This window comes from Oncorhynchus mykiss, chromosome 8 (assembly GCF_013265735.2).
Source record: "Oncorhynchus mykiss isolate Arlee chromosome 8, USDA_OmykA_1.1, whole genome shotgun sequence".
Classification (NCBI taxonomy): domain Eukaryota; kingdom Metazoa; phylum Chordata; class Actinopteri; order Salmoniformes; family Salmonidae; genus Oncorhynchus; species Oncorhynchus mykiss.
The window spans coordinates 9,857,560-9,870,294 of NC_048572.1; the positions used below are offsets into that span (position 1 = coordinate 9,857,560).

A 12,735-nucleotide genomic window follows, 5' to 3' on the forward strand; every position below is an offset into this window, starting at 1 on the left:
GATTGCAGGCTCAGTTCTCTCTCTGATCAGTCCGATTGCAGGCTCAGTTCTCTCTCTGATCAGTCCCATAGCAGCCTCAGTTCTCTCTCTGATCAATCCCATAGCAGACAGGCAGAGCCACAAAGCCTCCATGATGAAGTGTTCAAACTCTGGCACTACGCCTCGTGTGTGTGTGTGTATGTGTGAGAGAGAAAGAGTGAGGAGATACAGTAGTGTGTGTGTTGCTGTGTGTGTGTGTGTGTTTGTGTGTGTGTGTGTATGTGTGTGTGTGTGTGCGGGTGTGCGTGTGTGCGCGTGCGTGTGCGTGTGCGTGTGTGTGTGTGTGTGTGTGTGTGCGTGCGTGCGTGTGAGTGTGAGTGTGTGTGTGCGTGTGCGTGTGTGTGTGTGTGTGTGTGTGTGTGTGTGTGTGTGTGCAGGTTGACTGGCAGTGTTCTAATAGGAGCTCGACAGTAGCTCTGAAGTCTTCTTCTTCAAAGCCGCCTCTCCTTTGAGCAGTAGGGTAGGGTCACCAATCATCAGGCTGACGTTGTCTGACAGGATACCCTCTAACCTGTAGCACAGCGCGTGTTGCAGCTAAAACTGGTGCAGGCAGAAAGGTTTGTTGTTTCTTTCTCCCCTGCACTCTGGGGATGGTTTCTGGTTCAGGGCTATATCCTCACACAACCATCACCACCACCTACCCCCCACCACCATCATCATCACCACCACCATCATCACCACCACCACCACCACCACCCACCCACCACCACCACCCCCACCCACCACCACCTACCCCCCACCACCATCATCATCACCACCACCATCATCATCACCACCACCATCATCACCACCACCATCATCACCACCACCACCACCACCATCACCACTACTACCACCATCACCATCACCACCACCACCACCATCACCTCCACCACCACGACCATCACCACCACCACCACCCACCCACCACCATGCACTGTGCAATTAGATATGTATTTTGGAAAGCTTGGCTGGAATTCAAAGCACTTTGACTTTAAAGGGACCAAATGCTTAGCCTGTTCCCAACCCCCAAGTCCAAAAATAGGAGCGGTGGTCACTTTCCCACCCTCCTCCCCCTTGGACATCTCATCATATCAAGAACATCATACAACACCACTGTTCGTCAACGCAGGTTCTGGAGATCCACAGAGTGGGAACGCTTTTTTTTCCCAGCCCAGCACTAACACACCTGTTTCAGCTAATCAACTAATCATCAGGCCCATCATTAGTTTAATCAGTGAGTTGAATTAGTTGAAATTGTGTTAATGCTGGGCAAGAACAAAAGCCTGCACAACCTGTAGGTCTCCAGGATGATGTATAAAGAACAGTGGCGAGAACAGATGTGAGGACAGGGGCAGCGGGGTTGGGGAGAGTGTCTGTGGCTTACTTGTGATGCATCCTGGGAGAAAACAGCATCGAAAGCAAACATCTTGGGGGCGGCTGCGGCGGCGCGCCTCTGGGCAGCACTGGAGTGGCAGTTAGCGGACGTTTCGCAGAGGGTGAGCTGCTTCTTGCGGGCGTCCACCTTTAGAAATGACCTGGACTCCGAGGTGTTGCTGGAGCCCTGGGCAGAGCAGATGCGCACCATCACTTTGACCTGCAGAGAGAAAACAACGTCCAAACCCCCCCCCCAAAAAATGTCAATGTATAATGTTGAGTGTGTAATGAACAGTGTTTATATTGGTATACAGTAGCATGTCTAAGACAATGTTTTTTTTTTATATATTTTTTTTATTTCACCTTTATTTAACCAGGTAGGCTAGTTGAGAACAAGTTCTCATTTGCAACTGCGACCTGGCCAAGATAAAGCATAGCAGTGTGAACAGACAACACATAGTTACACATGGAGTAAACAATTAACAAGTCAGTAACACAGTGGAAAAAAAGGGGAGTCTATATACATTGTGTGCAAAAGGCATGAGGAGGTAGGCGAATAATTACAATTTTGCAGATTAACAACACTGGAGTGATAAATGATCAGATGGTCATGTACAGGTAGAGATATTGGTGTGCAAAAGAGCAGAAAAGTAAATAAATAAAAACAGTATGGGGATGAGGTAGGTAAAAATGGGTGGGCTGTTTACCGATAGACTATGTACAGCTGCAGCGCTCGGTTAGCTGCTCAGATAGCAGATGTTTGAAGTTGGTGAGGGAGATAAAAGTCTCCAATTTAAGCGATTTTTGCAATTAGTTCCAGTCACAGACAGCAGAGAAATGGAACGAATGGCGGCCAAATGAGGTGTTGGCTTTAGGGATGATCAGTGAGATACACCTGCTGGAGCGCGTGCTACGGATGAGTGTTGCCATCGTGACCAGTGAACTGAGATAAGGCGGAGCTTTACCTAGCATGGACTTGTAGATGACCTGGAGCCAGTGGGTCTGGCGACGAATATGTAGCGATGGCCAGCCGACTAGAGCATACAAGTCGCAGTGGTGGGTGGTATAAGGTGCTTTAGTGACAAAACGGATGGCACTGTGATAAACTGCATCCAGTTTGCTGAGTAGAGTGTTGCACTCAGGGACATTAAAGTTCATCCTTTCCTAGTGACTTTTTTTTTTTTTTAATCAAAAGCTCACATTGCAGAAAGGTCAAGTCAGCCTTGCCAATACAGGTGTTTCTATATCAAGAGAAATTACTAGGTTAAGTGTAAAACTATATACACAACACACCTTTATTATCATGCTAATGATAATTCACCTGGATCTGCTAACACTAAAGCTAACTGCTAATGAGCATACCTTAACCTGTCATGGTGTAGCATGAATGGAGACAACATCACTGAGCATCAACAAGCATGCATGCTACGCTAACACTCTTCAGTTGCCTTGCCAAGGATTACCCTTCACATTTTTTTTATTTAACTAGGCAAGTCAGTTAAGAACAAATTCTTATTTACAATGATGGCCTAGGAACAGTGGGTTAACTGCCTGTTCAGGTATAGATTTCTACCTTGTCAGCTCAGGGATTTGAACTTGCAACCTTCCAGTTACTAGTTCAACACTCTAACCACTAGGCTACCCTGCCGCCCAGTTTGCTGAGACTTGGATGTGCGACTTGGCAGCATGGGGATATTCCGATTCCCGTACTCCCCACTCCTTCTCCCTCCTGCCTCATCCTCTGGCTCAGGAATATCCCACCAGTGACATGTGGGGATTCTCCAGACTGAAGAGGCTGTCCCTGACCTTAGCATGTCATTGACTTGGGTACTGTAGTATCAAACCAAAACAACAACACTTCGTGAGGATTTGTTTTCTACGAGTCCAGCAAGTACTTAGCTCAGTCTTCCAGCTACGGTGTCAAAGCCCACAGCAGCTGGCTATACACTGACCAGGCTAGTGTAGCGTAGTGTAGGGTCAGCTCTGACAGCTCCCATTCTCCAAAGGGTTTTTATTGTGCCCATCAAATAGCAGCTGAATCTGCAGTTTATTCTGAAGGGGAGGTTAAGTTCAAAACCAATAACAATCTTGGGGCGGCAGCAGTTTTGAAAACGATGTGACCCTGACCAAGTCAAGCGAATCTTAACCTCTAACTCACTCCACCACTAGGAATGGATGGACCAAAGAAGACCAGAAGCCTTTTATCAATCTGGTCAATTCAAAAGAAAAACTCAACCGGAGGATTTTAAATTCTTTTCTTTTACAGTTCATGACGTGTAGTTCTTGACAGAACAGTTTAGTCCTGATCTGTTGGCTATAATATACCTGCAGTACCAAATCACAGTAAAACTAACAGTTCAAAGGATAACAAAATGAAAACAAATGAGAATACACTATCATTTAATTTGCTATAATGTCTGGTGATGTTCAATACCCAGCAGAACCTGTGGCAACAAATCTAAGTAAATGAAGTGATAAAAAAAATGATGTATGCCGTCGGCTGCAGTTAAGCTGTTGCTGATTTTGGCTGCGCTCCACGTGCTTCGAGTTTGTTGACATTCTACCACCGTTATCATTAGCGACTCAGTCTAGTGACCTGGAAATGTGCCACCCCCAACAGCTGTATCACGAAATTCATCTTGTTCATAAAATATAGCATGTTCCAAATCGCTCCCAATATAGAAGTGCTGTGTCTATCCTGATTAAATCTCTCCATTTGGATTGCGTTCAACAATAGGCACACATTTACAGTTTCTGGATTAAAGTTCCTCTTTCGGTTTTGCCTTTTTCCATCATCCTAATCGATAAATCAAATTGATCAATTAACGTGTCACTCAGCGAGCAACACAATGCTCCCCCCTCATGAAATATGCATATCCGTACCTCAATTATGTGTCATAATTTGAACAAACCCCGAAGAATTGAAAACCACTAATTGAGATTAATACATTCAAATCAGTTCCTTTCATGGCGGCATTAAGCCTCTTACATGAGTTTTAACTCTGCATGTGTGAGTGAAGGTTTATTCTGATTGGCTGACTCAAATAGCCAGTCTTCCATTACCACCGACAGTGCTACTCTTCCAGATAGATCAGTTATATACAGTAAGCTCCAAAAGTATTGGGACAGTGACATGTTTTTAGTTGTTTTGACTCTGTACTCCAGCACTTTGGATTTTAGGGGACCAAAAGCATAGGGGACCCATATTCATATCATAGCATGCACTGATTACATCATTGTTGGATGCATTTGCTGTTTGTTTTGGTTGTGTTTCAGATTATTTTGTGCCCAATAGAAATTCATGGTAAATAATGTATTGTGTCATTTTGGAGTCACTTTTATTATAAATAAGAATATAATATGTTTCTAAACACTTCTACATTAATGTGGATGCTACCATGAATACAGATAATCCTGAAAGAATCATGAATTTTGATGAGTGAGAAAGTTACAGACGACAAATATACCCCCAAGACTTGCTAACCATTACAATAACAGGGGAGGTTAGCATTTTTTTGGGGGGGGGTATGATCTGTCTCTCTGTCTCTCTCTCTCTCGCCCAAGGCGGGGGCAGCCCCATTTGACCCAGAAAAACCCCTGCTCTGTATGCTCCAGACAGCCGGCAGACAGAGGGAAAGGTTGAGGAGTTTTAATTTGATTTGAACGGAAGCCAGCATGGACACACACCGGTGGTTTTTCCCCTCTCATTTCAAATAGTGCTGAAAGGTTTGGCACCCCGATGGCGGGGGTAAGGAGAGAGAGAGAGAGAGAGAGAGAGAGAGAGAGAGAGAGAGAGAGAGAGAGAGAGAGAGAGATAAGGAGAGAGAGGGATAAGAAGAGAGAGGGATAAAGAGAGAGGGATAAAGAGAGAGAGATGAAGAGAGAGAGAGAGATGAAAAGAGAGAGAGAGATGAAGAGAGAGAGAGAGATGAAGCGAGAGAGAGAGATGAAGAGAGCGAGAGAGAGAGAGAGAGACCGATTAAGAGAGAGGGAGAGAGAGAGAGAGAGAGGGAGCGAGAGAGAGAGAGAGAGAGGGAGAGAGAGAGAGAGAGACAGAGAGAGAGAGAGAGGGAGAGAGAGACAGAGAGAGAGGGAGAGAGAGACAGAGAGAGAGAGAGAGAGAGAGAGATATGAAGAGAGAGAGAGAGAGATGAAGAGAGATGAAGAGAACGCGAGAGAGAGAGAGAGAGAGAGAGAGAGAGAGAGAGGGGTAGTGAGAGAGAGACAGAGAGAGAGAGAGAGAGAGAGGGGGGGGGGGCAGAGAGAGAGAGAAAGAGAGAGAGAGAGGGGCAGAGAGAGAGAGAGAGAGAGGGGGGGGGGGCAGAGAGAGAGAGAGAAAGAGAGAGAGGGGCAGAGAGAGAGAGAGAGAGAGACAGAGAGGTAGTGAGAGAGACGGAGAGAGAGAGAGAGAGGGGGGGGCAGAGAGAGAGAGAAAGAGAGAGAGAGAGGGGCAGAGAGAGAGAGAGAGAGTGAAACGTGTGTCCACATGTGGCTCAGTTGGTAGTGTGTGGTGCTTGCAACACCAGGTTTGTGGGTCCGATTCCCAGTATGAAAATGTATTACCTTAATGTAAGTTGCTCTGGATAAGAGTGTCTGCTAAATTACAAAAATGTAGAAAGAGCATACCATGTCATTATTGTCTACTATAGTCCCCAAACATTTCACCGAACAATGACGTACAAGTAATTAAAGACGAGAGAACCAACACCACAACCTGCTAGAGCTTGAAAGAACATGCCTCTCCAGCATGGTCCGATTGCTATCATTCACTCACTGTAAACAGATTTTTATAGCCTAACCACCAGGGCCCGCTTCCTGCAGTTTAACTACAAACAGCTTGAGCATTTACAACCGCAGCAAACAGATAGATTAAGAATTCAATCCCCTGACAATGAGGGTCTCTGTGTCTAGGACTGAATTACAATAGTCTTCCCTCACATGTAACGTAGTATCGAGCGAGAAGTTCGGCTTTCTATTTCCCACGAGCGTTGGGGTTGGGGTTAGGGAGCTCGTCAAAGGAGTATTGTGCTGAGGATTTCCGTGAGCGTGCATTGCAATGAGTCTAGTTTACGCTCCGCAACACAATGTTTAGCTATCAACTAGACATATTCAGCATTCCGACAACACATTTTCTTCATTCCTTCATTTGCATCCCAATGGGGGACCATTACATACTGTATTTCAGAAAACAGGTCAGCTCGGACATTTAAGACTGGTTTCAAAGCTTCCCCAGTGATGCGTGGGTGCCCTCTTTTCAAAATGTAGACTTTGTTTATTGATAAGATGAAACACAATATTGAATTGGAATCCACTGTGCCAAATCATGTATGCCTCCATCTACAGACTGTTCCCCTTCCTCCCCTTGACCCTTCTTTCTTCCTCTTTCTGCTCTCTCATCTCTTAGCTCCACCCTCCCACATCACTTCACCCAATACCTACTTCCGGTCCTGACAGATCTCAATTCTCAAAGGCTGCGTTTACACAGGCTGCCTAATTCTGATATTTTGCTAAATTATTGGCTAAAGATCTGATCTGATTGGTGAATGAGTGGCAAATTATCATAATTGGGCTGCCAGTGTAAACACAGCCAAAGCCCTGCCTATTTATGCAGTAACAGTAGTAGCAGTGACAGTAACAATAACAGTAGTAACAGTAGTAACAGTAGTAACAGTAGTAACTGTAGTAACAGTAGTAACAGTAGTAACAGTAGTAACAGTAGTAACAGTAGTAACTGTAGTAACAGTAGCAGTAACAATAGTACCAGTAGTACCAGTAGTAACAACAGTAACAGTAGTAACAGTAGCAGTAACAATAGTACCAATAGTACCAGTAGTACCAGTAGTAACAACAGTAACAGTAGTAACAGTAGCAGTAACAGTAACAGTAGTAACAGTAGTAACAGTAGTAACAGTAGTAACAATAGTAACAGTAGCAGTAACAGTAGTAACAGTAGTAACAGTAGCAGTAACAGTAACAGTAGTAACAGTAGTAACAGTAGTAACAGCAGCAGTAACAGTAGTAACAGTAGTAACAGTAGCAGTAACAGTAGTAACTGTAGTAACAGTAGCAGTAGCAGTAACAGTAGTAACAGTAGTAACAATAGTAATAGTAATAGTATTAGCAGTAACAGTAACAGTGACAGTAGTAACAGTAACAGTAGTAACAGTATCAGTAACAGTAGTAACAGTAGCAGTAACAGTAGTAACAGTAGTAACAGTAGCAGTAACAGTAGTAACTGTAGTACCAGTAGCAGTAGCAGTAACAGTAGTAACAGTAGTAACAGTAATAGTATTAGCAGTAACAGTAGCAGTGACAGTAGTAACAGTAACAGTAGTAACAGTAACAGTAACAGTAGTAACAGTAACAGTAGTAGTAGTAACAGTAACAGTAGTAACAGTAACAGTAGTAACAGTAACAGTAACAGTAACAGTAGTAACAGTACCAGTAATAGTAGTAACAGTAATAGTAACAGTAGTAACAGTAACAGTAGCAGTAGTAACAGTAGCAGTAACAGTAGTAACAGTAGTAACAGCAGCAGTAACAGTAGTAACAGTAGTAACAGTAGCAGTGACAGTAACAGTAACAATACTAACAGTAATAGCAGTAACAGTAACAGTAATAGTAGTAACAGTACCAGTAATAGTAGTAACAGTAATAGTAACAGTAGTAACAGTAACAGTAACAGTAGTAACAGTAGCAGTAACAGTAGTAACAGTAGTAACAGCAGCAGTAACAGTAGTAACAGTAGTAACAGCAGCAGTAACAGTAGTAACAGTAGTAACAGTAGCAGTGACAGTAACAGTAACAATACTAACAGTAATAGCAGTAACAGTAACAGTAATAGCAGTAACAGTAATAGTAGTAACAGTAACAGTAATAGTAGTAACAGTAGTAACAGTAGCAGTAACAGTAGTAACAGTAGCAGTAACAGTAGTTGCAGTGACAGTAGTAACAGTAACAGTAACAGTAGTAACAGTAGTAACAGTAACAGTAGTAGAACTAACAGTAGTAACAACAGTAACAGAAAATACTGTGTAAACAAATAATAATGGCACAGTGTGAAGTCTGAAACACTTTCCCCAGGAAGGAACCACACTTTTTGGCTGAGGGGCGAAGAACTGCAAAGCAGCAAAAAATACATCTGTATTCAAGAGTTACAGCCCGCCACAACGCTTTCCGAGCTCATTGGGCCTCATTAAATTATTTCCTCTGCTTCCTTGATGCGGAGCTCATTAACAATTTTGCAACTTTGTGCCCCAGATGTACGATTAGCGACTTCAAAAAGTTTACGCAGAACTCCTGACAGCAGCAGTCTTGAAGACGAGACGCCTAACAGAACTCAGAATGTGAGATGATAGGATCACAGAGGTATCGCGTTTCTGGCTCTTTTCATGTTAGCCCTCCTGCTGACTTACTGAACAGCGGTAATGAGGAGATACCGAAGAGACATCACCTCATCCCCCACAGTGAATAGTAAAGGAATAGGCTGTTATAGCCTTCCCATCTGCAACTGCCTGTACAGTCACATTAACTCGTCGTACTTTGTGTGGAGAATGATGAGACAAAGGGAAAACGTTTCAGTTTTGGGCCAAAACACCACCATGATTGAGAGAAACGTTCATATTAAAATTACAATCAGAGATTGAGAGTTATTAAGACATACGTCAAATGGCCAATCATCTGGTGCCTGTACAGTAGCACAAACCAGTCATGTGGGGGATTGATGGGTCTACAAAAAATGATTAGGTTCCAGACCAAAACTCTGATTTAGAGAAACATCCAATCAGAGATTTCCAGTTATGTCAATACTTCCAAGACATAAATCGAATGGCCAACCAGCGTGACTGAAGCTAAAGGGGCGGGGGGCTGGCATTATGGGGGGGGGGGGGTCATTCTGTGGCCATCCATGCCAGTTTCAAGCAGCTTTTGGCACCACATCCATGGGCTCCCAGGGAGTGAGGAATCACTTGGCCTCCAGGAGCAGGGCCACTCAGGCAGCCCATTGGGCTCCATGGTGAATGAGGAGGTGCCAAATTGGCCCACAGACAGACAACCATGGTGCACTTCACCATGATGTCAGCATTCACAATGGAATCAAAGATACATGCCCATACCCAAGCAGCCAATGGGCATAAACTGTGCACCTTGGTCCGAATGAAGGTATTCCAGAAGCCTGCATTGTCCATATAGCGGGGAGCTGTTGTGAGGGGATATAAGGACATAAGCCAATACCTCTCATGCTCTAGTCCACCTGTCAGTCTACTGGCTGGCCTGTGAGACGAGGAGGGAGGGGCTGTATCAGGACCCGTGTCTAATCCACTTTAGGATAATCGCTTCACGCTGTGTAATCTCCCCTGAGCAGCACAGGCCTGGCGCTGGATTTGACAATGAACTCTGACGGCTACTCATTTGATCCGCAGCCAAGTCAGAGCTGAGCATTAACGAGACTAAACCCAATGCCTGCTTACACGAGGTGTGAGGGAGGAAGGAGATGTGTGTGTGGGGGGGGGGGGGGGGGGTACCAAGGTCCCTAAACACATTACGTAATGTCTAGTCTCGTAAACAACCCTGGAAATATTTTTTTTACAGTGAAGCCCAGAAGTACTAGTTGTTTACGGGCTAACTTCAGGTTATAAATTGCTATGGGCTGCCTCTGCTTGGAATCCATGAAGCGGAGCGCCTAACTACGCTGAAACAAATGTCGACTCGAAACTTGTAAAAATGGAAAAACACAGCTCTTCATCTTGTATCTGACAGTGTGAAAGCGTATCAACGACTAGAAGAGGAGGTGAGAGAGGAGGTGAGATGCGGAAAAAGAGCAGCTTGCGCTGTCTACATAGATGAAAATTCATGGCTTCCAATGAGCATGACTTTATACACTCCCTGTCAGATAGAGTAGCAGACCAAAACACCTACACTTACTCATCCAGACTCGTTGTAATCCAGCAGAAAATGTTGTTTCTGCAAACTCAAAGATTAGCAGACATTATTCTGTTAGATTGGTTGCTGAATCTGAGTACAGTATGTGTGTTTGAGGGTATCTGAGAGTGATTTTGTGTTTTGCATTAGATCAACACACCATTGTCTTAGTCAATCAGGACAATGAGCCTTTAGTCAATAGTAGAAAGGTGAGTTGATTTAGCTTCACAAAAATGCAGTTGATTTGCAAAAGGAATCTCCCCTAAACAAAATGTTCCCACCTTGTTCCTAGGCCTCTCATCGCACTGATTCACACAGATACCCATGCCCTCAAAACACAAACTTTTTCAAACACTTTGTTCTCACAAACCGACCCCCATTTTGTGAGCGGAATGTTCTCCACACAGATTATCACCTCCGAATGTCGTTGACCACTCTCCTCACTCTCCAAATCATACTCACAATTTTTACCCACTGATACAGCCTGTCACTCACTCGATGAGAGGAATGCTCTCATCTCATATGGACTGGGATTCATAAAATGCCAACGGCCTGGGAATCGGCGAGACGGGTCTCGCACACAAGCCCACAGCGGAGATGTTATCTTGACCTTTTACTTTAGACCAGCGTAACACCAGCATAACAAATAGGCTTCAGCAAAGTGTCCTTTGTATAAACCACGCCCACCCACGTCCAAATGACATCCCAAAAGGGCTCTTCTGAGAAAACAATGAAACTCACTACGAATTATAACATTAGGAGTCAAAACTACAGTTGAAGTCGGAAGTTTACGTAAACTTAGGTTGGAGTCATTAAAACTCGTTTTTCAACCACTCCACACATTTCTTGTTAACAAACTATAGTTTTGGCAAGTCGGCTAGGACATCTACTTTGTGCATGACACAAGTTGTTTTTCCAACAATTGTTTACAGACAGATTATTTCACATATAATTCACTGTTTCACAATTCCAGTCGGTCAGAAGTTCACATACACTAAGTTGACTGTGCCTTTAAACAGCTTGGAAAATTCCAGAAAATTATGTCATGGATTTAGAAACTTCTGATAGGCTAATTGACATAATTTGAGTCAATTGGAGGTGTACCTGTGGATGTATTTCAAGGCCTACCTTCAAACTCAGTGCCTCTTTGATTGACATCACTGGAAAATCAAAAGAAATCAGCCAAGCCCCCAGAAAAAAGTAGACTTCCACAAGTCTGGTTCATCCTTGGGAGCAATTTCCAAATGCTTGAAGGTACCACGTTCATCTGTACAAACAATAGCACGCAAGTATAGACACCATGGGACCATGCAGCTGTCATACAGCTCAGGAAGGAGACGCGTTCTGTCTCTTAGAGATGCATACTTTGGTGCGAAATGTGCAAATCAATCCCGGAACAACAGCAAAGGACCTTGTGATGATGCTGGAGGAAACAGGTACAAAAGTATCTATATACACAGTAAAACGAGTCCTATATCGACATAACCTGAAAAGCCGCTCAGCAAGGAAGAAGCCACTGCTCCAAAACCGCTACAAAAAAGCCAGACTACAGTTTGCAACTGCACATGGGGACAAAGATCATACTTTTTGGAGAAATGTCCTCTGGTCTGATGAAACAAAAAGAGAACTGTTTGGCCATAATGACCATCGTTATGTTTGGAGGAAAAAGGGGGAGGCTAGCAAGCCGAAGAACACCATCCAAACCGTGAAGCAAGGGGGTGGCAGCATCATGTTGTGGGGTGCTTTGCTGCGGGAGGGACTGGTGCACTTCACAAAATAGATGGCATCATGAGGTAGGAAAATTATGTGGATATATTGAAACAAGATATCAAGACATCAGTCAGAAAGTTACGCTTGGTTAAATGGGTCTTCCAAATGGACAATGACGCCAAGAATACTTCCAAGGTTGTGGCAAAATGGCTTAAGGACAACAAAGTCAAGGTGTTGGAATAGCCATCATAAAGCCCTGACCTCAATCTTATAGAAAAATTGTGGGCAGAACTGAAAAAGTGTGTGCGCGCAAGGAGGCCTACAAACCTGACTCAGTTACACCAGCTCTATCAGGAGGAATGGGCCAAAATTCACCCAACTTATTGTGGGAAGCTTGTGGAAGGCAACCCAAAATGTTTGACCCAAGTTAAACAATTTAAAGGCAATGTGTGTTTGTAAAATTCTGACCCACTGGGAATATGATAAAATAAATAAAAGCTGAAATAAATCACTCTCTCTACTATTATTCTGACATTTCACATTCTTCAAATAAAGTGGTGATCGTAACTGACATAAAACAGTTTTTAATGGGATTAAGTGTCAGGAATTGTGAAAAACTGAGTGTGAATGTATTATATCCGTCCTGTTTGGCCCTGTCCGGGGGTGTCATCGGATGGGGCCACATGGTGTCTCCTGACCCCTCCTGTCTCA

The 12,735-nt window shown here is 43.9% G+C and overlaps 1 protein-coding gene across 3 annotated transcripts in view; it reads right to left on the reverse strand.

Moving 5' to 3' along the window:
* The window catches only part of kif26aa (kinesin family member 26Aa), a 167,471-nt gene that overhangs the window by 31,578 nt on the left and 123,158 nt on the right, over window positions 1–12,735 (reverse strand). For all 3 annotated transcript variants that reach the window (XM_036984711.1, XM_036984712.1, XM_036984713.1), the window contains one exon: window positions 1,406–1,615. In XM_036984711.1, coding sequence (XP_036840606.1) covers window positions 1,406–1,615 — 210 coding nt within the window. The remainder of the gene's footprint in view (window positions 1–1,405; window positions 1,616–12,735) is intronic.